At 42.6% G+C, this 26,921-nt stretch overlaps 1 protein-coding gene across 1 annotated transcript in view; it reads right to left on the bottom strand.

Moving 5' to 3' along the window:
* Nucleotides 1-8,279: 8,279 nt before the first annotated feature.
* The window catches only part of LPP (LIM domain containing preferred translocation partner in lipoma), a 347,427-nt gene continuing 328,785 nt past the window's right edge, over nt 8,280-26,921 (bottom strand). Inside the window, exons 10-12 of the mRNA XM_054166899.1 lie at nt 14,359-14,537; nt 10,330-10,450; nt 8,280-8,526 (exon numbers count right to left, since the gene is read on the bottom strand). Coding sequence (XP_054022874.1) covers nt 8,398-8,526; nt 10,330-10,450; nt 14,359-14,537 — 429 coding nt within the window. The 3' untranslated portion in view covers nt 8,280-8,397. The remainder of the gene's footprint in view (nt 8,527-10,329; nt 10,451-14,358; nt 14,538-26,921) is intronic.

Raw genomic sequence — 26,921 nt, forward strand, 5'->3', positions numbered from 1 at the left:
GAACAAAACTGGCACAGCCACAATCCCCACAACGTTTGCGTAAGATAGAAAGAAAAATCCCTAGAACTTATTTATCAAAAGCCATTTAATGCAAATTTTTCCTTCTGAATATTTAAAACGTGGTGAATATTAAACTTCAGAGATCCTTACTACGTTCCAAAGCCCCATGGACCTTTGAAATGCTTGCTCATCAATATGCAACATCTAATCTTGTCAAAAATGAAAGAAGGAAATAAAAAAAAAGGGGGGGGGGGGGGAAGAGAGGGGAAAAAGAAAAGCTATTCATCCTCTGCACATAAAGGTTACAGTAAGAATCCCAAGGAAAAAAAAAAATGAATTTCCAGCATCTTATGCAATAGGTTAAATTTACTTTGGTTGGGAAAGTTTCACTTTCTGCAAGAGGGAAAGTGCCTGTACATGCATTGCTGCTGAAAACTTCTGAAGTGTGAGGCTGAAACTGTGTAGCTGGATTACAGTAAGTAGTTTATTAAAAAAAGCCAAGGATTGTGGCTTTGCATCCTGTTCCAGTCCACTGTAGTCTCAGGATCCCCTCTCCAAAGGCCAGCAGACAGTGCGCCACCTAAAAATCCGTTCTAGTCCAAGATGCTGTGGTTGAACTAGCTTTGCTTGTTTATAAAGTTTAGTGTTTCGTATCGCTTGCATCTGACCTTCAGCAGAAAGAAAAGCTCAGTTAAATTGTGCAAATATGTACCAAATGGGAGCAAGGGAAAGCAGCCAAAAGTGCTGCATGAGCTTTTGCAGGGCTGCAGCCTTTTAGGAGCACCAGTGAGATGAACTGGATGAGTGGCCAGATTGATTTAGGCTCCAGGCAGGAGCTTAAACCACCATGACATCCAAATTCACAAAGAAAATGTTCTGTTGCTGCAACCCCAAATTTCCTGCACATGAAAACACTATTTTCTTTCATCTTTAGGAGATGCTCATTCTGTAATCTGACATTTAAAAATGAACAAACAAATAGGAGTCAGCTGACAAAGGATTCTTGCTGGTGAATGGAAGTAGGTCACTCCGAGTATTTTGCTTTTACAATCTGGCTTAACATTAGTGTTGTACACAAAACAGTAACAAAACTGCAATGGAGACAGGGAAAGAGTCTAATTTTTGTCTTTTCTATGAAAATTGGCATTAAGATTCTGCATTAATGTGCAATGCCTGCCCAGTACTCAATATCTGGTTAATTAAAAAACAACAACCACCCAAAACCCGGCAAAAACCCAACACAAAGCGAACCACACACTAAATTAAACGACGACAAAAAACCCTTTACTGGTCAGCCTGCATTTAAAGACATCTAAGTATGAGTAATCAGGCAGAGAGGAATTTTCCTGAAGAAACATAAAAGAAATGAAAGCTCCACATACAAGACCAAGTAAAATCTCCTGTCTCTCACGAATGCAAATCGTGGCTGCCCTGGTACAAAAACATCTTAAAGGAACAAAACTGGAGCAAAAAACTAACAGAGGGAAAAAAAAAAGGAATAAATTCATTTTTGGAGGAAAAAAAGATTTTAAACCAAAGGGGAAAAAAAACACCAACAAACCAACCCCAAACCCTATCCTTCAAACAAATTTCTTCATGATAAATCCCTGCAATCATGTGGTTCTAAATTACATGGTTAAATATGACTGAAAAAGTACTGCACAATTTCATAATCATTTTAAAAGCAAGAATTATAACCATTTTCTTTGATATCCATGTGGCAGGCCACCGATACAATGGATGTACAAAAGTACTTGATTAAAGATCTGGAGAAGTTTTTCCAACTGCTAGCTAAGATTCACAATACCTCTGTGAAGGCAGTTCCTGACTGCAGAGATGAGTGCAGGGGGAGCAAATGGAAAGAGCAGGTAAGAGACCTGCTTGCAGACAGAGGGAGACAGGCAAAAAAGTAGAGACATCCCAAGTGTCATGTTCCTGCTGAGGGACTCTGACCTCTGAAAATGTAAAGGTAATACCATCACCTGAGGCTTCTGTTTCCTCATTTTCTACAAGATGTATGATAAAAGATGTGAACAACCAACAAAAATAAAGAGAAGTTTGAACTGAATGCTTTTGATACCTGTGAACAACCCCATTGCTTCCCCATGTCACATGAAGCCAAAGAGACCATGAACAAGTAGCCAGGACTAAAGCCCAGGGAGGTATAAGCAGCAGTGCTCAATATTGCAGCCCCACAACCACCTCACGGGTGCAAGAACAGTCTGCAAGTGTTTGAACTTAGCTTTTCAGATCACGACTGAGAATCTCCAGGTTGAAGTGAGAGCTCCACTAGGACCTCAAGGTCCTATAGAAAACCTACAGAGGTTATGGCTTTTCTCAGATTTTCAGATGCCAGGTGAATGTTACAATTTCACAAGTCCAAAGTCTACTCCCTCATGCTCCCAATGCCAGTTAGGCAACAGACTGCTGCAAATTCCAACTGGGAATGTTGAGGAAGCCAGGTAGCATTTCCCAAAACATTTCAGGAGCCATGCCATCACTAAGGCAAGGAAGCATACACGGAGATTAAGTTCACCCAGAATCTCTTGATCTTCATGGCAGCTGCCATAACGAGCTTATATTCTTCGGTAATTTCAGGGAACAAAAAACCCAAACAAACAAATAAGAAAACTGCCATTGCCACAGAAATAAAAAGACCCTGGCACTCCCCACAGCCATGCCTTTAAGATGGGATGGAAAAACGAGCACGGCAGAAGTCACGCTGCTATTTTAAGAAGAGTCACGTTATTCGGATTGTTCTAATAAAGGAAACACTGACTTGAAAATTAACACAACTAGTTAAAAACATGGGGGGGGGAAGGGGGAGGAAATATGTTGTGAAAAGTTGCAAAGCTTTTTTCCCCCCATTCTTCTTTTCTTTTTTTTTTCCTCATTTCATCAGCTCCAATCTTGAACCACTGCCCAAGAACACATGGGCCTGGTTTTAAATAGAATTCTTTATCCAAATGAGTTTTCAAAGTCATTACATAAAAAAAACCCCTTAACTTACTAGCAGTACAAACCCCAAGAACTTAAAAAAAAAAATCCAAGAAAGGAGAGCTGGTTTCTTTTGAGAGACGAAAATATTTGTTAACAATTCTGAAATTCATTTAGATAAAAAAAAACCTCAGTATGGTTTAAATTACAATAGCAACAATCCCCCCCCTTCCCCCCCCACCTTGTGAATAATATTGAAGAAAAAAACAAACCCACCTCATTAAAAGAAGTCCCTTCTGACACCACATAATTTTAGTGTGACCAGCTCTAACTGGAAGCAGTGTTCTCACAAGTCTCTCTTACTTTGCACTTTACTAACTTCCAGACAGTACCTAGTAGTTCCTGCTATCCTTTGGCAACAAGCCCTCAATTACTATCAGTAGTGTTTTCTGGTGGGAATTTCACCGCAGTGAGATTCTTCAGCACATCTCTCTGACAGCCCTGACTTGAAGTACTGAAGCTTATATAAGGTGTAGTCAACCCCACTGGGTGACTGAACAGCAAAATCAGCATGATGAAACAACTGCAGGAACCAGGCATCAACAGAAAACTGGTACAAACTCAAATCCTTTCTGAGCCATTCAGCTGAACTACCAGGTGTCCAACATTTATCTCTGACACTGAACGAAGGCAAAGGCACAAAATTGTCTCTCCAGGACTTTCTTGGGCCCTGTTATCTCTCATCTGCTGGACTTTCTCAAAATCAAAAGGAACCAGCATTTATCAAACCTAAGCTAGTCTCGGCTGACTGTGGTGAGGCAGCAGCCATTGCAGGTCCAAAGAGATTTCAGTGTGACTTGTTGCTTATTCCTATCAACAACCACCATTTCTCTAGATGCCAATTTTCTTCTCATTCTTCTCAAGTACATTTTGCTGATAAGCAGAAACTCAAGTTAAGGCCTGTATCTCATGAAAGCATTCATCCTGATGGCATGAGTGAGACTATAAGGTAGAATACGCTATGATAAACACTTTGGTACTCCCACATCTATTGATTAAGTCATTATCCAAGTGTTTTCCAACTGTGGTAAAAAATCTAAGGATTACAACATTCAAAAAAGCCACCCCAAAGCAAATTAAAAGTGCATTATCTGATAGGCTAAGGCAACAGAGTTGCTTTCTGATTTTAAAAGCAACGTTCAGGCAGTAAGTGAGCACAAAACCATCACGTTAATGAAACACTAGTGTTAGCCTTGGGGGGATGCTTACGGATTGGGCTGTAACTGAAGCAACCCAATCTGCTGGAGAAAGTTTAAGTGAGTTTCAAAGCCATGGTTCAAAGATACAGCAAAACTGGCTGCAGGGCTACTTGTGACATATGGAAACTGTCACAGCCACCCAAAGTGCTGATCTTGTAATATCTCATCTTCCTGATGTCCAAATGTCTCGCTGGATACACCACTGGGTGCCCTCCTGCAGTTGGCATAAGGGCAACACCAGAGTCATTTCATCTGCTCTGGGAAATCTGACAGAAATCTGACTGTGTCCACATCCTACCCAGATCAAATCTGTATGACTGGTACTAATGACTGTAGACCCATAGCTTATGTCATACCATGCAATAGCTTTAAGCCTATGCTTAAACAAACCCCAGGGGCTTAAATATTTTCCTAAATTAGAACCTGACCCTGGACCCTCCTGGACCACATCTGGCTACACAAATCATGGGATCAGGCCCTACTTGCCAGGAAATGGTAGAAAAGCCAAAGCAACATAAGCAGAAACTGCAAATTTCAACAGAAATGTCTGTGTGATCTTCCCTTTCTTTCTGAAAGAAACAGTTTGGACATTACCACAGCCACAGACGTCATGAATTTTGATCAGGGCTCAGTAGTCCACCTTAAGAAAAGCAAGGTCTCTTTGGCAAAAGGATTCCTTCTTTGGAACACCTGAAGCAGGCTATATTACAAATATGTGATCAATATTATGATGAATCAATATGCCAGTGGTTCTTGCAGTGCAATTGAGGTAAGTCCACCAGCATTTCCTAATTAAATCCTGAAGCATCAGAGGGGAGATTTCTATACACAGGTAGGTGATGAGAGCCTCTGGAATATAGATATATATATTTATGCAATATCTTCCAAATGTATTTATAGCAATTTTAGAAGCCAAAACCACATGCAATACTGAAAACAGAGTGTCTTTGATGCTCAAACTTTCCAACAGACAGATGGCTTTGGTGTTTCAGGGGTGAAAGCAAAAGCATGATAATACCTTTGCCCAGATGCACCAGTCTAGAAATTAGCCACAGTACCTCAAGTATCAACATTATTTAATCTTTATCAAACAGCTTCCATCCATGGGTTATTTAATTCTTGAAAGGTTTGGCTCTCACATCCCTGCATGCCAGCCCAACTCACCACAGCACCCTAATAAGACAGAGGATTCAGATCTAGATCTCCTGGCCAGCCCTTAACTTTGAAAAGGGCTAGAATCCCAAACCTGCAGACCAATTACTTTTTTTTTTTTCTGGAAAGAGAAGACAGAACTCCAAAAATCAGTACTTTGGGCCAATCTGTGATTAGTTTAATTCCCATACCATCCCTGGGAAGCTGGAAATGAAGCCTCTCATGTAGAAGGCAGGAGATAAGAAGCCATATGACTTGGTCCAAGTCCAGCCTATGGCAGGGCCATAAAAAGCCTATAAAAGGCTCTGGACTTCAGTCCTCTTTATGCCACATTCTATGCCAACAGCTCATTTCTATCAACCCAGTGTTATTCAGGAGAGTCTCATCAGCCACTTGATTTAAGACTGGTAAGAATAAGGAAGATCAGAGCCTGATGAATGACTTATTCTACACCTGAATGGATCATGTCCTCCCCTGTGCTTGCAGAGATGTAAAATCTTCTGCAGGGATACAATGGTGTCAGCAATCCCAGCTCTGACTTCCCATGTTTTTGGAGGGTTAGTTCAAACTGGATTTGCTCAGATGTTTTTCAGTTGGTTTTGGTTTGGGGTTTTTTGGGGGGTTTTTATAGCTGGTGGTGGTGCAGACTGCATGGTGCAGACTGCATGCTCAGAAGTACCTTATGTGCCATGGTTTGGGAGCCTAGATGGAACCTGGCAGAAGTCACAGTGGAAAAAAAAAACCTGTTTACATCTGAGGCAGCAAAATTCTTGAAGGCCAGGATAGAAAACTGGTACAACAAGGCAAACTTCAGCACAGCCACTATAATGGAGAATGACTTCTTTTGCTTAATGATGCCACTCTTCTACAAAGACAGATTCATTCTGAGCTGCGAATTTTGGGAAACTTCCCTGACAGGGGTGGAGTCTGCCAACATATAAACCATGTTAGAAACACGGTTTTCAGACTGGTATTTCTGTATGTGAGTTTACTCTATACAGTTCAAGCTATTAAATTTCACAGTGCTCTTCCATAAAGGTTAGTGTTAAACTGAAAGAAAATGCACCCTTTGCAGGAGCTGCAGTGAGCATCTCAATTTTTCCCCTTTGTTTCTTCTTGGTCTAAGCTCACCTAACTTTTCAGCATTAGTGGGTATAATTTCATCAGGCTTCTTTGACAAGAGAATAAAGAGGAAAGCACCACATTCTTATTGTTTTTCAGTAGGCACATGAAAACAATTCTTATAACTCACTCTTCCAAAGTGCTAGCTTGTCACTGATATGGTCACTCAGCCTGCAACTTTCACTTCTGCTGCTTAATTTGTTAAGAGCAAAGGAAGGTATTTTGTTTGATTAGATCTGCAAATAAGATATTAATGTGAATTCGGTGATATGAAAATTACTCCCTCAGTATGTAATTTGCACCTTAGTTATTATGGGTTTCATGAACAAGAATATTATAGCTGCTCTGAGTGCGGTGAATTTTTAATTTTGTAAAAGTTGGTGGGTTTTTTTAATTAACCAAAGTAACAAAAACCTCACTTACACGAGACAAAAATGTTTATCTGTGTCCAGCTTTTATCGTCTGCCTTGCCATATGATTAATTCTGGACCAAAGATGAAAATGCTGCTACTGGTCCAGCATTCTTTTGCAATGACATTTCACCAGACAGAGGATATAAGCAGCTGGGATGAAAATAAAAGAGGGGGAAAAAAAATCCCCCAAAACCCAACCCATGCTTACTTTTTGGAATGGCATAGAGAAGAGTTTAATACCTTTCTTAAGATAAAAAACTGAACAACAGCATGCACATAGGAGGAACCTTTTTGCTGTTGTTGAAAGAAGATCCTTAATTTTTTTAATGAGAACTCCAGATGATGTATATTAGCATCAGAGAAATGTATATCCCAAGGCCAGATTCAATTCCTGTTACAGTTGAAGGAAAATCTTCCAATTGCAATAAACAGGAGACAGAACAAGACTCTATTGCTTAAATGTTTACCCAAAACCCAACACTGCCAGTGGTCCCACTATAATGGGGTGTATGAGATGGTGGCATAAGAATTTTTTGACCATCACTTTGCCCTGCAGTTCCATGTACTGTATTGGGACTTTTTTTAACCACTGGGATTAAAAAAATGTGTTTCCAGCCCCACATCCCTAAAAGACCTCCTCAACAGATGTAATTGGCTTATACCTCTGATAAATCAAAAGCACATTGTGATGACTGTGTGTAGTGTATAGTGTGTGCAGGCTCACATCTCTCTGTGATTGCTCATGCATTGTGAATTGGAAGCATCACTACTGAATAAATTTATGCAATAGCAAAATACAATTTCATAAGAAAAAAAAAACAACTATTGAACTGGAAGGAAATGGAGAGAAGTAAGGGCCTAAAAAAAAGGATAAAGATAACAAATCTGTGTCCCAAGAATACAATGTCACACCTACACTCTTAGCTGCAGTTCACCTGAAACTGTATTGCTTGTGTTGTCATGAATGCTGGGTCTGCTCTCACACCTTCTATGGCAGTGGAGCTACTTGTGCTAGTGATATAGATCCTGTTAAAGTCAAAGAGAAGCTACCCATAACTTCAATGCGAGCTGCTCAGGTTCTAGGAATAACCTGGGAGAAGGAACTAGCTCAGCTTGCAAATTATTCCTTCATGTTCTTCCTAATAGGAAGGAATCAAATGCAGAAATGTAGTTAGGACCATGTTCAGACCTCCTTGTACAGACAGGTAACTTAGATGCTGTGACCACTTATTTTTGTCAGCTCCAGAAACAGCAAATGGTCTTACTCACTTGCTGCCCCACCTGAAAAGTCATGTCTAAATTAGGTGCCTGTCATGGGCAATCTGAACATGGCCTCCTGAATGGCCCTTCTTGTTCCAAGGCCTTCCAGTTCTACTTTCTTCTTTTTTTTTTAAACTTTTTTTTTTCAATTTTTTTTTTTCAAACAGAGATTCAGACCCTAGAATGGAAAGAAATCATGCAAAGCTTGTGCAATATGCCCCAGCAAGCATCCTGGGGAGGGTCACAGTTGATACTCAGAGATCAGTGCTGGCCTTCGCAGTCAGAGCCTGGATCCGAGCAGAGTTGCAGGTCTTGCAAAGGATGTGCCCATCCAGAGGATAACAGCCCTGATTGTCCCCTTCAGACAGAAGGCCACCACAGTCCTAGAAAAGATGCAAACAGAAAGAGCAAAGTAAATAAGAAAGAAAAACAAGATTAAGCAAATAATCTATTACTCAAAGAAACTCCCTCCTCTCTCTCCACCTTGCAACAGGATCCAGCCTGAGTCAGCGTAAATCATGAAGCTGAGGTACTTGATGTCATTCACGATTAAGCCATTTGCTGATAAGAGACAATGCTGCAGAGAAGATGGGCTCCCAAGCTCTCTGCTGAATTTAATCCAATTGAAAATAAAAGGAGATTATTCTCTGCACATTTCTGAGGAAGGAAAGTTCTTCAGCATTGGAGAAAATATAAAACTTAAGCACATATTTATTCATGCAAAAAAGGATAAAAAAGAGGCATCAGTGGGAAGCAAGTTTGGTACCAATATCTGACTACTGGTAATCTCCTTCGGAAGAGTGAATACCACAAAGCTATAGCATCCATTCCAGGGATGGCAGCTAAGCAAGCTCTGTGCCTCTCTCTTCTTACCACAATTGTCACTGGCATTTGTACGGCAATTGGCCCAAAAGGCTGTACGTAAAATGAGGATGTCACTGAGATGGGCACATGGGAACCTCAGTAAAAGGCCCAAAATCTGCTCCAGAGACCTCAGCCTCTAAGTATGTAAGGCTAAGTATATCTGCTAGGAATGCTGGGCATTTTCTGTCACTTGACCCGAGACTGGTGATGAAGCTGCAGTGAGGGAATTAAAGGCCAGGCCTCTTCATCACATCAAATCTGTTTGTTGCATATACCTGGCAAACAAGTGGTGGAAAGAGAACTATCATTGCTGTTCCTTTCAAGATAGCTGAGGCACATGAAGATCATGGCCAGGTGACCAACTCTCTCCTGTCTTCTCCACCGCATTTACTTCAGGCACTCATGTGTGAAGCCTAGGGATCTCAGCAGCCAGCAGGACAACGTGCTGTATGACGAATTAGACTCTGCAAAATTTAGTGTAGGAGTGTCCCAGAGTCTTCAAAAAACTAGGCCTAAGTAATAGGCTGATATGTATCCTGGAAGCCAAGGTCAGATTGAGAAGCAAACCAGGTGCCTCAAGTTTCAGCCTAGACCTTTAAGCTTTAGTTGATCCTTCTTTCCAGTGAAAGTTAATAGAATCTGCAACTGTGATAAGAAATACATTTGGTCTCATTTCCTTACCTTGCCATCTGGCTGATGTATTATCCAACAAGTAGCACTTGCATTGTAGAATACTCGAAGGTTCCCTACAGTTGTTCCCACATTTTAATTGCTCTAAGGTGATTTTTCTTTTTCCTCAGATTCTTACCATCAAAATTATATGAAGTGCATAATGAAACTGAACAGGAAAGTAGCACAAAAACCATGGCACAAACCAAAAATGATCATGTTTGTGGGGCTGTTAAAATTCAACCAGAGCCATATGTTGAGTCTCCTGTACAATCTTGCTCAAATTCTAGCATGCATCAGCTTTCATTTTAAGAACACAAACATGACCAACATTTGTGTCCAAGCTATCATTTATGAAGCTCTCAAATATTAAGCCCTAGTTACCCGAGGCATATTCTCTTGCTCTCCTAATGAACCTGTTATAAACAAGGGGTCTGATTTTCTTCTTGTTTGTGCCGATATAAATGAGGACAAATTCCGTGTGTGCTGAAGTCAATGAAGTAATTTGATTGCAGAGCAAGTGTTACAATAGGGTAAGCCTGTTGTGTGTATAACATGAGGCAGTGACAAAATTAAGCCAGCCTTTGCTTCCACCATTCACATGATTAGAAGCCAACCTTTGCTTCCATCCTTCACGTGATTAGAATACCAACCTCACATCGGTAGCACTGCACATGGAAGTCACGATCCAAGGCAACAATGCGTACAGTCTCCTCTTGTCCTGGGGCTGGCATGATGGGCTCCTTACACACAGAACACCTTGGGGCAAATTTCCTGAAGAAAGAAGTGATGATCCCAGTTATTATCAAGCTCAGAATGAAAGTTTTTTAACTGCCCCAGCAAGCCAGAAATGTGTACATTTGTATGAGCATGCATAGGCCCACGTACAGATCACAGCTCGCAGCTTTAAACAGCTGCCTCCTTGGAAAGACAGAAAGGAGCACTTAGGTCTTAAAATGCAATTTCAGGCTTGCTGGATAAAGAGCATTTTGCAAACTGTTAGGAGAGGACTTCAAGAATATCTGACAGGCAGCAAAACATATTCTGCTTGCCCTAATTAACAGCTAAAGTGCCTGGTGAATGACCCATGATCATGTCATGGAGGCACTGCTCAACCCTCTGGCTAACTCTAATAAAGTCCATGCAATTCCTAAGATTGGAAAGATAACCAGAAAGCATCTCTTGAAAAAAACATCAAAATTAAAATTTGGAGATTGGAACAAGTCTTGTAAAAAATCTTAATAGAGATGGTAAAAAGATTTGCCTTACACTAATTTTGTTGAGGTTTATCCCATCCTTTCAAAACTTCTGAGACATGTTACCCACTTATGCATGCTCCTGGCTGTGCTCATTCTCAAACAAGAAGCACCAGAGATAAAACCAGCTCTCAATTATCTATTAGTAGGTTGCCCGGGCTTAAAAAGGAAAAGGTTTGGGAGCAGAGACAATGGCATGAGATCGAACACATCTAAGTGCCAGGCTCTACACATTGGCACACAACAACCTCATGCAGTGCTACAGGCTGGGGTCAGAGTGGCTGGAGAGTGGCCAGGCAGAAAGGGACCTGGGGGTACTGGTTGATAGTAGGCTGAACATGAGCCAGCAGTGTGCCCAGGTGGCCAAAAAGGCCAATGGCATCCTGACCTGCATCGGGAACAGTGTGGCCAGCAGGAGCAGGGAGGTCATTCTGCCCTTGTACTCAGCACTGGTTAGGCCACACCTTGAGTCCTGTGTCCAGTTCTGGGCCCCTCAGTTTAGGAAAGATGTTGAGTTGCTGGAATGTGTCCAGAGAAGGGCAACAAAGCTGGGGAGGGGTTTGGAGCACAAGCCCTATGAGGAGAGGCTGAGGGAGCTGGGGTTGCTTAGCCTGGAGAAGAGAAGGCTCAGAGGAGACCTTATTGCTGTCTACAACTACCTGAAGGGAGGTTGCAGCCAGGTGGGGGTTGGTCTCTTCTCCCAGGCAACCAGTACCAGAACAAGAGGACACAGTCTCAAGCTGTGCCAGGGGAGGTTTAGGCCAGATGTTAGGAAGAAGTTCTTCACAGAAAGAGTGATTGGCCATTGGAATGTGCTGCCCAGGGAGGTGGTGGAGTCACCATCACTGGAGGTGTTTAAGAGGAGACTGGATGAAGCACTTGGTGCCATGGTTTAGTTCATTAGATGGTGTTGGGTGATAGGTTGGACTTGATGATCTCGAAGGTCTTTTCCAACCTGGTTAATTCTATTCTATTCTATTCTATTCTATTCATGCTCCCTTTTCTACACTCAGCCTGTGTCAGAGTTGTATAGTCACAATCACTTACTGATTGAAGGAACTGGCTTGGATCAGGGGTCAGCTCAGGGTTCAAGAGGAGCACAGACCTTTCTTCTTCCCTTTATATTGCCCATCAGCTGTCCCTCTGGTGAATTCAAATGTGTTCTGTGTTAGCTCTGATTTTGCTTCCCTTGGCTGCCCATGGGCAATGACCAGCTTTGCACCTAGGCAGGTGAGGATGCCTGAGAACCTTCTGCCTTTGGTGAATTATTATTGGCCATTTTGGTTCAAAACTTATGGGTACCAATTCCCTTGCTGCAAATACTGCTCCAAAAAAAAAAGAAGAATTTACTGCTGTGTAATAAGAGCTGAGGTTATGAGCCATGGAGTGACAGAGGGCAACGCTTATGAAAAACATCAGAACGCAAGGAGATCAAAGGCCCTTCTCTTCTGAAATGCCTAGGAAAGATTGACTCTGCCACCCAGCCTGTCACATGAACCACCTCAGAATTAACTAGCTTCTAAAAGAACAAAAAAAAACCAACCAAAAAAACCCAACACCAATCTATCTGTACTAGGAATAAGGAAAAATATTAATTTCACTGGCAGCAGATGAAAGATGTCTGTGTAGCTGCGATCTAGCAAAAAAAAGAAGAATTAAACAGTGGCTATAGTGAAGGCTCTGAAAAATAACTTAAATGGATCATGATATGAACAGAGCTGCACTCACAGCTAATTGAATGCTGCTTCATGCTGGCACTTCCTTGAGCTCAAACGTGGCATTTAAAAAGACTTCAACATTCCTCTGTCCAGGCCACTGTGTGTAACTCATTGTGAGCCAAATATTAACTCCCAGGATTGAGAGACGACTTGTGTAGATCTCAGGGGATGTCGACGTTGGGATAGAATCATAGAATGGTCTGGGTTGGAAGGGACCTCCAAAGGCCATCTAGTCCAACCCCTTCTGCAGTAAGTAGGAGCATCCTCAACTAGATCAGGTGCTACTGCAGGGCCTAAGCTCAGGGGGTAGCTAAGCTAGAGTGTGAGCATCGGGTACAGTTTTGGTATCAAGAAGATGTACATGATGCAGAGTACTTGACCTCCATACTAGGAGGACACGCCATACCTAATCAATTAAAACTGGGCTGGTCAAAGTGCTGCTAAACACATTGTTGGCCAAAGACATTGCAAGTGTCACATTATGTCTCGTGCTGTTCCTGTCATCTTTCCCTCAATCTTTCACTCAAGGATTCTGTGTCCTTTTCTTGAACTGACAGCCTCCCACTTCCCACTTGCAGAGCCCTGAGGTCTACATGCAGTCACTGCATAAAGACTTCAACATAGGACATCAGCTCTTGCTTCCAACATTTCTCCTGAAGGCATGTGAGCCCTTGGCCTGTGAGGCTTAGAGAAGGAGCAGCCTCCAAATCTGGTGCCCGAGTGATGTGCAAGCCTTCTGTTGGGCCTGTGCTCTGGACCAGATTTTACCTTACAGAACTGCTGGCACAGAAAAACAAGACCACACATCAGCTGCCAATTAACCCTGCCTAGCTGAGCTACAGGGAACATCCTCATATTGGATTTTAACATGCCAGTTGATTGTGACTGCTTCCCTTTCTGTCAAGTCAGGCTGCTTCTTTGAGCTTTCAGGCCCACACACTGATGTCACAAGGCTCTAATTATGTCTACCCCCTTAGAAATTAAGAGATAAATGGTTGAGATGTAAACTCCCATTTGTCAGTATTGATTTCCCCTTTTAATTGAGGGGTGTAATGTGTCTGTCTTTTCCATACAGGGGAAACATTTGTGCTCTGATTATATCTACCTGTCTTCCCTAGATTACTTGTGATGATGGGGGTGGTAGCACAGCAGTGACAGAAACTACTTTCAACTCTACCTTTCAACTTACTTTAAATAGCAGTTTCACTATTAATTATTACCAGGGCTGTATTTTTAGCAGCTTTAAGAAGCTAATTAGCAACCAGAAACAAAAGGAGCTGTGAGCATCCTGTGGCCACCTAAATCCTTCTAGCTGGTAAGCAAACACCTGCAGAGTGCAACAGTACAGGACCTCTCTTAATTGCTCAGTGGAAGGAGGAATGAGACACTGATGAGGAGAAACACGCACATATGGAGTGCAGAGGAAGGCAGGGGGAGTGCAGAGCATTTAAAACAGAGGCACACAGAGGTTATCCATAATTTCAGGTCTCAGCAAAACAGGGATGAAACAGCGTCATCCCCATACCAATTAATCTTGCATGCCATGGTGTGCCTGCTTGGAGCAAAGCTCTGCCTGCTATTTAGGAGCCTTGGGAGAAAATGGCAGAGGGTTCAGATCTCTCTGGGCACTCAAAATTATAAAGGAGAATTTTTAGAGACAGAAGAGAAAGACAATAAGCAAAGCCACTGACGGCAGCTTAGGCCATACTTATGGAAATCCTCGATGCAGTGGATGTTCCCACCGGCATCCACAGTGAAGGGGATGCCGTCCAGGCTGCGATGGCACATCACGCAGGTGAAGCAGTGGGGATGGTAGGCCTTCCCCGTGGCTCGGAGGATCCTTTCCATGATGGGCTTTGCGCAGACGCTGCATTGCTCCAGTGTGTTCTGCCAACAAAACATACACAACAGATGTGAGCACCATCTCAGTAGGACATTTGCAAAGGTCAGCTGGGTTGGAGGCTCCTTGGAAGCTTTCTTCTGATTTCTTCGAGACAAGTGCGGTACAGTCAACAAAGAGTATGTTAACAGCACAGGGCCTCAGGCAAGCCTTCAGTATAGTGTGAGAACACAAAACAGAACTTTCAGCACCTCTGATAAATGATCAGAGCTGCCTCATCAGGTGGGTGTATCTGAGACACTGCAGCTTCTATAGCCAAGAGGATGTGAAGGACATTTGCAGCCTGTACTCCTAGGTTTTTGCCTCCACACTCTGCGGATTAGAGCCAAGCTCCACAGCATGCAGTGCAAAGCTGAAGCACAAACTCCTGGGGCTACACAAAGACCCCCTAACTGCTCTGCTAATACAGCTTTCATAAAGGATTTTTATCTGCCTTGTAAGCATATCTTGATCATCCCCTCCCACCATGGAGACTACTGTTGAGTCTAGGGAGAGACAAAACAGCATCTGCAGTGAAAGCAGGAACGGGAGTTCAGGATGACTTAAATTGCTCATTTATCCCTGGGCCATGATGCTTGAGATAACAACTGCGAAATGCTGCCTCTAAGGCTATGATTATTGCTGCACAGGTTTTACATACTGGCCTGCTCCTGGAGCATTGGAGTCAAAAATCCCCCACCTTTCAAGTGGGGTCCGTTAAGTGATTCATCCCCTTTCAATCCTCACTCACTCTTGCAGTTAATTATAGGAACACCAAGATAATTTTGCTTCAGATGGCTGTCTGTGAGCTATACCAGCTCTTCTGACATCAACTGTGAAACTTACTCTTTCAAACCAAGCACTTTAAAGACACGAGCCACAACTGCAGGGTGCAACTCGCATAGACACAAACAATAAATCTGTGGCAATGATTTGGGTCATTTCACTGGATTTTAGGAAAGCAAATTTCATCTATTACTCTTGCTTGATGCACCTAGAGTTATCAAATAATGTTATCAACCACTGCATGAATCGTGAGTGAGGTGGAATGTCTATGATTACAATATTGATTATTATTAAGTCAGACAAAACTAAGGAGGGGGAAAAAAAAGGAGAGGGGAAATAAAAACCCCTAATGGGACAGAAATATAAAGAGCTGCTGGAAGGCAGATCATGTTGACAAACACAGGAAGGCTAAAGTTCTTTTGCTTCCTCATGCAATAAAATTCCCAGGAAAAGTAGTGCTTTGACTGACCACATTGTTATTGCTTCTTTGAGCCAATATTCTCGGGGGCAAGATCCAGCCCTTACATGTGCAGCCAAAAGCACTGTCAGGAGATGAAATCACCCAGGAGTTTGGAGGGGTTACTTTTACAGTCACATATATGCTAATCACTGGCAAGATAGAAACATAGAAATACACAGCTTCATATCAGAAGATCAATAGGATTGCTTTTGGAAAGGTTTATATGAAAAAATCCTGAATTTCAACCCATAAGAGAACTGCCTCACATTTGTAGAGAGAGCACAGCCAGACTAGTGCCTTGTAATAATGGGCAGGAAAGAATTATTGCTGGCCTTGCTGTCTGGTTGCTGTCACCAACATCATTGTTACACAAGTAACTGGTATGCCAGAAAAAGCAAGGCCAATAATTTTCTCCTTGGAGAAATAACCTGGCAAATGTACCATTTTGCTTTGCATAAGCAGATCACATCACCTCAGTCTGTACCCATGCTTTTCTCTCTATTGCCAAGGAAGGCAGGCAGCATAGCAGCAGGTACCAATGGAAGACTGTGTCACTTGTAAGGCCTAGAGAATATGCACAGGTATGAAGTGTTTGCCTCACCAAGTCGCTGCTTGCTTCATTTCCAACAGCTGCCAACAACAGAGACCAAAGTATGAGAACAGGGCAAGCAAAACAAAACAATTCCTTAAGACATGCTTCCAGCCTCCAGCAATTTCAGCTTATGGACTTCCTGAGCCAGAACTTGGCTTCTCCACACTTAGCCTCAAGCGGATGTTTCTCCCATGAATTTGCCTGATCACTTTTTGAATTCTGCTAAACACTGAGCACCCAGCAGGGCTTGCCTACACAATGGGAGCTGATCTGCTGAGCAGTTCCACTGGGCTGCTACTGCAGCTGACATAACAGCACTTCAGAGAGTGAAACAGAGCACGACTTGCTTAGTGCTGTGAACAGGGCAGAAACTGCAGCTGCAATGCTCACTGCAAAGGGATTTATCAGCAAACAGCGTGGCCTGGAAATGCTCACACCAAGGATCTAAGGTAACTCCTACTCAAATGGTTCAGACACACAAGCGATCGGTACAATCATCTTGTCTGATGTCTCATGTTAATGCTGACTTTGGTGGGAGTTTTGCAGTGACCAGAACAGCAGATAATCATGCATCTGGATTATGCTTTCACAAAACACATGTCTTCTGCTCCCAAATCTCAGCTCAGGCACACTGACATTTTTGCAGCTAAGTAAGACAAGCATTTTAAATTAACCAGCTCCTGATTAAGCCTTCTATGCAACCTGAAAATCAGACCTGAGAAATTTATTCTTTTCATCCTTCCAAGTCTGTACCAGTGAGGAAAAACAAAGTCATTAGTTTCAGACTCCAGCTCACTCCCTGTCTGGGAGTATATTTGCTTAAGCTTCTTTCCTTACTGGAACCCTGGCTCAGACCCTTCTCTTCAAGGTGTTACCAGAAGATGCCAAAGGGAAAGCTTCCTTGATTCACACCCATTTGACATCAGGTTGCTGAAAGGCAGGATTTGGCCTGTGGAGCTAACAGGGTTTTCTTTGATTCTCTAATCAGGTTATCCCACATGCCTAAGTGCTGCCCCAGCAGCTAACAACCTGCACAAAGGTATTTCTGCACATTATGGGAATAGCATCCCTGTAGGATTCTAAGTTTGGCTTTTTGATTTTGCTTTCTTTCACAGTTTAGCTATCTCTCCTAGCACCTTCAGGAGCTTTCAGACCTTTAGAAAGCCAAACAAGATGAAGGAAAAAAAACTAACAGACTTTTTTCTTTTTTTAAATTTTTTTTTTCCAAGCTGCCATTGCCAGCCCTCTTTGTAATCAACAGGTAGAGCTGTGTACATGTAATGAGCTCCATGGAGGGCCAAAGCAAGGCAGAGAGAAGAAAGGGAAGAACCAGCTAGGAAACATTAAACCTAGGGGCTGTGGTCAAATTCATTTCATAAGAATATGAACCACAAATACAGCATAGGCTTGAGAGGACACTTAGCCAAGAATATGGGGAAAGGATGGTAAACAGACAGGGAGTGCCCTTCCTTTTTAGAAACACTTGTGCCTCTGAATTCAACTAACTTTTACGGTTTGAAAAGGATGAGGAAAGAACTACCCATTTCTAAGTGGAAGGTTGACCCAATGTTACAGGCTGAATCTAAGTCCACGTCCCTTGAGGGCACAACTACTTAGCCATGGTAAAGAAAAGGAACCTCACCTGGGGAGAATAATACACCCTAATACTAAGGAAAATAACCCCCTAGCAAAGATACAGGGGAAAAAAGAAAAACAAGCAAAGAACTGAAATGACCAGGACATCAAGTATCAGCTTGCAAGTGAAAGCTAAGAGACTTAAATGTGTACAGCACAATCAGCAGCAAAGTGGGAACAAGCTGCTGGGGAGCAAGTATCTTACAGCGAGTGGTGGGTGGATTTGTTTGAGGGCCTCTCTCTAGCAATACCTGGCCCTTCAGAAACCACAGAAAGCCAAAGGGAGCTACTCTGCAGATGTCAAGTTAAAACATGGGGCACAAAGTGAAAATCCAAACTGCTGGATAAAGCTTCTGGGGTGCAAGAGCCATGGAAGACTGGAATTCCCTCCTGAAAACTAACATCCCAGATGAAAAGCTGGCAAGTGGCTTCAGGGAGAAGAGCTGCAGAGACAGCCTGTGGGCTGCAATTCACCCTGCTTCCCTAATGCTGCAGATTATAATCCCTCATAACCAAATTTTGAGTGACATCAGTAACTCACTTTATAGTGCAGCACAAGGACTCTTCCACAATGACCTAGCAATGAATGCAGAAGGAAAGCCACACAGAGATTAGTCATTGTTGCTTCTGTAGTGGCAATTCATCCAGAATAAACATAAATAATCTCTGCTGCACTCTGAACAGCAGACCAAGAAGAGCTCAGGCACAGAGACACGAGCACAGCACAGCTTATTTTGCTGGGAGAGGGGAGTGAAGCTGCTGGAATAAATTGGCAGCTCACACACAGGGACATGAACGTGCTTTCTGTGAGCACTGCAAAAGAAACACAGGGTTTGGAGTGACTGCACAAAGGAGATGGTATTAGCTGCAGGAATCAAAAGTGACTGTTGTGCTTAAAACAGGCACATGGTCAACTGCTGTAGTTGAACTGTAACTTAGTAAAGTGTGGTAAGTGAATTGCTTTAAATCTTGTGACTCCGTCCTTCATTTCCTCCGACTGTGAGGAGAGCAGAGCAGGAGACATTTTCCCCATTGTGGGATAATTCTTGAGGCTTGAAAACGTTTCCATACTTAAGTAAAGACAGAACACTTTAATCTCAAGAAGTCTGGTGAATTTATAAACCCCAAATTAGATCAGGTCAATTGAAACACTGCACTTCAAATAATTTCAAGTAGTTTCATTTAGGTTTTGGGACTGCAAATACAGAGCTGCATTACAATTTAAATATAAAGCAGACACTGGTGGAGGGGTTAAGTGTCAAGATGTAATTTCAACACTTTTGAAACCTTTTTTTTTTGGCATTATTTCTAGAAAAGGAAAATCCAAGACCTGATTTCCCCCCTTCAAACACCCAGCCATCCCAAATAGCTTTGTCCACAGATGGGTAAATCTTGGCCAACACTACATTTAATTCACTGATGACCAGCATGAAATTCTTTCCTCCACATTTGAGAAGATATTTTGGCCATGGGTGAGTTAATCTTTCTCACTTTGCTTGACTAGCTGGACACATTATTAGCTGCTCTCAGAGGGGTAGGTCTAGAATAGAATAGACTAGAATAGACCAGGTTGGAAGAGACCTTCAAGATCATCGTGTCCAACCTATCATCCAACACCACCCAATCAACTAAACCATGCAACCAAGCATCCTGTCAAGCCTCGTCCTGAACACCCCCAGTGACGGCGACCCCACCACCTCCTCGGGCAGCCCATTCCAATGGGCAATCACTCTCTCTGTGTAAAACTTCCTCCTAACCTCCAGTCTAGCAAGGAAGACTCCTGCAGATGCATCTTGGCTGATTATATGATGTTCGGCCCACATTGCTATAGCTGTGTCAGCGTGTTGGGGCAAGAGATGTCACCCCTGACAGCCCAAAATACCTTGGCAAAACCCTTAATTCAGACACAGTGGTAAGCCCTTTAGCTGGTATAGGTTGTTTTGCTGGGAGAGGGAAGATACTGGAGTAGATTGTATTGGCAACTCTGCGACACTACAAGCATGATGTGGGTCTGAGCTGGGCATACAGCTAGCAGCTGTACAGTGTAGACTCAGGCTCTGGAGGTTGCTGTATGCTGTGGTTTTTAAATAATTCTTCCATTCGGCTCAGCTTTTAGTGGCTTTCCCAGCACAGTAGCAATACCATAGCTGGCATGCTTCCCTGCTGCTGGAATTTGCTTTTCTTGTCAGGAAAACTGAATTCAGCTTTGTAGTTTTGGACTCAAAGCAGCTGGAGGTGAATCTGGCAGAAAGTCCTCTAAGCATACAGGGCAAAGGAGTCCCCCTTCCCCCTTGCCTTGCAACTTAAAGATTAGATGTATTTTGTGGTTTATGTTAGTAGCAAAGACGACAAGGTCATGCAGTTGAGTCCACAAATGTGCAATAACATAAAGGCCATGATGACAGTGGAACAGGGCTTGAGAAGTACTTCACAAATCATATGCAGATGTCAAAATATGCTTTATAGTGAGAAGAGAAAGGAGCTCCATTTGCTCCTTTTAAAGTTATCTGTCTTATCATGTGAAGGCTAAGGGGTGGCTGTGCCATTGTCTGAACATACCAAAGGCTGAAGAGGAAATCTAGAGAAGGTTACTAGATCCAGCAGGCACACTAGCTGGCCATACTACCTGGCAAAAGGTGTCTGTGTTCAATGGTGAACATAATTACTGTTTGGAAGAGCATAGGGAGAGACAGAGTGACTTCTGTTGGTCAGTGCCAGTGTTGACAAGACCCCCATCTGTCACCGGTACCACCAAGTTGAAAGTGATGAAGGAACGTCAGGGTTAAACAGTCTGCTCTGCATTAGGCTCAATGTCCAACCACAATCACACTGACTCCTTCCAACTAAAAATCCACAAGAAGCCTGATGTTGGAAATTACTTTACTTTCTGGAACTCAAAACTACTCATCTTCGGTACATTCCTTGCTCTGACCACACAGAGACCTTTGTCACTTTAAAATGGCAGTCATTACAAATGTAACAAATGAGGGATTCGTCCTCTAAACTGGTGGGCTGGGAGATAAAATGCCTGGGTATTACTTCTGGCTTTTCTCCCAAGTAACTGTCAGAGGCAAAGCACTCCCATGCTCTGTGCCTCAGTCGGTCTGTAAATGAAGTGGCTGTGGATGTTACCCATTCCAGTGAGAAACTGGATGCTGTTAGGTTTGATAAATACTTTTGAAGTAGTTTGTGTGCCCAAGTGGTTACTTGATGGAAACAAAGTATTTTTAACAGCAAAACCTCCAGTTTTCTTATGTGTAACCATTCCACACACCTCAAAAAATTAACCACGCCTGACTCTGGGAATTGGAGTACTGGGAAACAGCATCTGAGCTGTTAGAGTACTCCAATGTGGCTCCAGCAACTTGCAAAAGCAAACTATTTTAATAGTGGGGAAATGTTTCTTACTTACAGTTGACCTTCAAAAAGCATGGAGAACAAAAATGTCTATGCTTATGCAATTTTTTCAACACCAATAACTATAGCTGCATGCAATGTTACAGCAAGCCAATCATTTGAAAGCATCCTTAGCAACTACTGTGTGAAGGACATTGTTATATATCTTGGTAATCAGCCCCTGTTTCTTCAGTCATTCTCATTCTAGTGAAGCTACATTTCCAGACCTTCCCACATATTGTCTACCGCCACCAGAAAGCAGGAGCTGCACATTCCTAGCCAAACTGAACCAGTGCCCCGTGCTTGTTGGTGAGTACAGGTCACACTTGCTGTTAGCGCTGTCGACCACATCACGTGCCAGGTACACACCACAGGCTAACCAGGTGATGTCAGTCGTGCTACACCAGGACTGCACCTGGGCCAGAAAACATCCCATCACTAATCTGGGTCAGGCTTTTGGAGCACTGGAGAGACGAGCATTCATAAAGCACAGGAGCTGAGCCTGCCTTGGTAGGGAGAGATGACCTGGTAAGACAGTTTCCATCTCCAATTTCTTCAATCCAAGGAGATCCTGAGCTCACAGCCAGACCTTTGGCCCTCCTTCCAGTCCATTGCATAATACAATGCTTGGCACAAGATGCTGATTTTCAAGATTTCTCACTGGAAGGAAAGCCCTCAAAATCCCTTCCAGAATATCAGAGGTAAAGATTTTGTTCAAGACTAGTACATCTCAGGTAAACTAGCACAGAGCTAACTCCGAAATCCCTGGACCCCACTGCATGATGGCAACCATGCCTTGGAAGATTGGCTTCATACTGCTGGGGTCACTACCTAGAGATAAATAATCCACTAGCTTTGCCCACTGCAGAAAGATGGGTCTGAAGATTTGCTAAGACTCTTTTTTTTTCCACTGGGGTGAACCTTAGTAGCTGTAAAAACAATGATATTCTGTTGGCTTTGCTCCTGAGGGATGAGGAGAACACACTGCAGATTCTGATAGCCTGCACACAAACTTGTTATTAACACCCGCGGATCAGGTGAGAGCACCTACAAACTGCAATCATAACTCAGGGCTCTGGGGGATAAAACCAAGCTGTTCCTTACGCCCAGGTACTTTCAGTCTTTGCACTATGTAAGTAGCACTGTTTGCCTTACATGTTCTCACCATAAACCCATCTCTTCCCTCAAAACTTGATGTGCCTGACCTTGTATGCCACCATGGGAGTTTTGCCTAAATAAAGACCAAAGGATCTGTCCTGTTGCGATTACATTCTGTGCAGGCAGCAAAATTACATGCAGCTGGGAGATGTGGCAAACAGTGAGCAGATACACTCTGCTCCTTGTTTAGATACAATTGTGGACAACACAAAGATTTCAGGCTTAATTAGCAACGCCGAGGAAGCTGTTAGAGAGGCATTTCCAACCGCCTGCAGTTTAAACTGATTAGAACTTTGTGAAAACAAAACAATATTGTGTAGCAAACTGCTAGGCTAAAATTCAAGTCAAACTGAACCACATCAAAAGAAATACAAAGGAGTGACTATCAGCAAGAAATGGGCTTTTTTTTCTTTTCTTTTCTTTTTTTTTTTAAGTATTCTTTCCTTCTTTTCTCTTTTGGTGGAGAATTCAATTTCAAAGCCTTTAATAAACGTGATGCTCCGATCCAAGTTTGCCACTCTGGCAAAGAGCTTAACCAAAATAACACTGAAACTCATAGTTGGCAGGCCAAGGAGACTATAAATTGGTCAAATCTGGGCAGAATACAAGACAAAAAATAATGCAAAATTCCATTCAATCCTCTTGTTTGAGAATTTTGATGTAACTGACCATTGACATGGAAATGTTATCTTGACCTTAACTGCTAAAGCTGACTTGTAGAGGAAAAAATTACTGACTCGGTGACATCTCGGCAGTTATTTATAGCTCCCCTCACCCTCCTCTTTCTTGGTATTTTTACATTAGAAATGAATTCTCACCTACCATGCTTTTCCTGAAGGACTGTCTGAGCAGTGCAAAAATTTGTGACAAAAAAAAACCCAAACCACCACAAAACATCAAGAAAATGGAATCTTGTTGATTAACATGGAAATCAAATTTTAATTAGAAACTCTGTCAGTAAACCAGCATCCAACAGAGCTGAGCCTTTTCTAGTTACAGACTGAGCATCACCAGCATTTTAACTACAGCCTGTTTGAGGCTGGCATTTTATGCTTGCTGTACTCTCCAAGAGAGATTTCCCACAGAAACCAAGGTACTCGGGATTCTGAGTACCTCCTAAAGTTTGTAAGAGAAAAAAAAAAAAGGCAGAATCTTTACCCTTGACTCCTTGAGAATGAAAAACCTCATCTCTCAAAGCCAGAAGGACAAGTACACAACTCATTTTCCCTTGGCTATTTCAAGTCACAGATAAGGATGTCTCTAAGTTGCTTCTAATAGCTACCAAAGGTTAAATATTTTAGCTGAATATCAGTTTAACAGCTCCCCCTTCCACCTAAATTGCTCACAGAGAATGCAAAGCTTCTCCTGACTCTCTCATACAAGTCACAAGAGAAAGTCATGTTTTCTAGTGGCAGGGGCAGAGCACTGGCAATAAAAAGCGCTTGGCTTCTCTCCTTGGGTTCACCAGTGACTGAAAGTTTAATTTCATTATTTTCTACCTCTCTGCTTCACAGCAGCTGTGGAGTGGGTTCAGCAAACTATCAGGAGGCCTGTGAGCCTCTGACAGAAGTCACGTCTCTATTAAGCACAACAAAGTTGGCAGCTAGAGCTACCAAGAAACAAACACCTCCCCAGATTGAACCAAAACGAGAAACAAGCAAGAAGGTAATGAGATTTTGCACAGAATTTCATGGAGCTTTCATTGAAACACCTGCATGCAAGCTAACATAGTTTCAGGTATACGTGCAAGTTGTGAAATACAGGCCATGGCAATAGTTTGGTGTGAAAATAGCTGCTTTTAACAGATAACATAATCCAGTATAAAGCTTAGAAAGAAACCCCCAAAACTCTTACAGCACTCGGATGATGCTGCTGCTACCCAAACTGACAGTGAGAATATGATTCTCCCAAATCCCTGATGTGTTTCTTAAAGAGTTGCCAAATGAATTTAAGTCCCTGATGTGAGGAGAATGTGTTGGAGCCGTTTGGACAGTGAGAGACTTGTCAGTGTCTGGAATACAAGGGTTGAAAAATCTTGTGGGTGCTCTAGGTTCCTTCCAAAGGGAGGGAAAAGGTGGCTTCTTATTTGGAAAGAAACCCTCTTGAGTGAAATGCAAATTTTAAAGGCTTTGGTCAGGGACCAGAGGCAATCAGCACTGGCCAATGTGAAGAATAACAGAAAACAGCCTTTAGTGAGTCAAAGGCAAGAACTATGTTTCTGTACTCTTTCCTCTCTACACAAGACCAAGAATTTTACTCTTTTCTGAGGGGCCAGGATTTCTTAATAGGCTTGAACTGAGTTATCCTCTGGAGCAACACCCATTCTTCTGTCTAGAGTCAGATTCTAACTGGAAATCAATGCCATCACCTAGCAGGTACAGGAATTATTTTTAGATGCAAAGACAACCCTATTCTTTTCATTCAGATGACCTGCAGGTTTGCTTCAGTTTCTGGCCAGGAGAAGCAAGTTTGAGCCACCCACTGAGGTAAGAGTGACAATGAACGAAGGGATACAAAAGGGCAAAAGAAGAATCCAGACAAGGCATGGCACAGATAAGAGAACTTCCCAAAGAAATTGTGAGATGTGAGAAAAGTGAAAATCCATCTGCTTTCTAGCTAGAGACTGATTTCCCACCTTGAGAACCCATCTACTGGCTTCCTTCCTCCACTATGAGATGATCTCAATCACAGAAAGATAGAGAAGATGATTTATATCAGCCCCTTTGCATTTCCACCCCACTTCCGAAGGTGTTCCTGCTAGAACTTGGCTCAGCATACAGGTGGGAGAAAAAGGATGATGAATACTTTTAACCTTATAAACTGATACTTGCACTACAGATCAGATCCTTCTTGCAACAACGTGTGAAAAGTAAACCAAAAGCTTTGGGCTACTCTCTCTTCAAGACATTGTGGTGGGGCTGCTGGGCAGAAGATTCCTTGTAACACAGTTGCCTGCCTAGTTGATCTAACTTCCTGGCACTGCTATTTTGCTCTCAAAGTAGAAAAATTAAGGCTCCTTCTGGATAAACAGAAGTTTCCTTATTTTGGACAGACAACACAGAGACTTGGATATAGAGACCTTGGATGGCAATATCATTGGAATGCAAGTATAAATGTCTCAGGGCAGCCATCAGGAACAGATGGGCATGTCTGAGTAGGTGGTAAGTCTCTGGTGTCAGCAGGGTTAGTCAAGGCTGTTCAGAGCAGAAAACCTGCACTCTAGCAATTTCTTTCCCTTTCATCACCACGAGAAATTTTGGATTAGTTTGGAATATGAAGGACACTGGTCTGAGCTGTCGGGAAGGTTTATGTCAGAGCAGAGCAGACCTAAAATCAAGATGACAGTTGGCATTTCTTTACCAAGGCTTTTACATCACTTGAGGAGGCTGTCCTGGATGTTATTTAAAGTTGAAAAGCACAGCCACTGAACACTGCTAGTCAACTAACTGTCCGCCCCTCATACATACTAACCAGATTACTCTCAAGTTTGTGAAAGCAACACCAAAGGCTTTTAGCCAAATATTACACTGAAGAAAAGAAACATCAGTTGAGAAAAACCAGCAAAGCCCAAATGTGAATGGAGCCTTTGAAAAGAAGAGACTCACTTGGGCACGCACAGCAGTCAAACTCCACAATCTTCTGACAGTGCTTGAGAATCAACAAGCCAAGTGGAGCAGTAACGGAAGGAGAAACCAACTTGTCCAACCTCCCTGTTTTCCTAGTGACACAGTTACATAAGAAATGTGCATTTATATAAACACACTGAATGTATAATAGATCTTATGTAACATGGCCATTCTCCAGTCAATAGCATCCTCTCAGTGTATGGTCCCTCTGGCTGAAGTCGCAGTGCTTGTAGAATGAAGTGGAAAACCAACATTTTTCCAGGATCATTCTGTTCTCTAACAGTTCCATTCTGTCATGGGGATTGCCTTTCCCTAACCGTGGAAAACACCACGCTCCAGTGCTTCACACAGTGTTTCAAAAGGTCTGAGATCACCTGCACCAATGGTTGTGTCTCATTAACTGCTGAATTACTCAGCTGTACACTAATCCAGGTTACTTCCGACTTTCCTTTCTGAAGATCACAAACTGCCCTTTTCCCAGTGAGGACACCGAACAACCCAAACTTATCTGACCCTTTTGCCAAGCAGCTCACACAGAGCAAAACTGGTATGGCCCACAACTTTCCATAGCTGTTGATTTAATGAATCTACTAAGAACAACAGAAGGAAGAAAGAGCCATTTTCCTTCAGGCTCTTACCATGAGCTAAGTTCAGGTGCAAAGGGACAGCACAGTCTGGTAGTAACACAAGGTTCACTCACCTGATTGATCTAGCTAATGCAGGGAATTTGGACAAGTGC

Source organism: Dryobates pubescens, chromosome 13 (genome assembly GCF_014839835.1).
Source record: "Dryobates pubescens isolate bDryPub1 chromosome 13, bDryPub1.pri, whole genome shotgun sequence".
Taxonomy (NCBI): Eukaryota; Metazoa; Chordata; class Aves; order Piciformes; family Picidae; genus Dryobates; species Dryobates pubescens.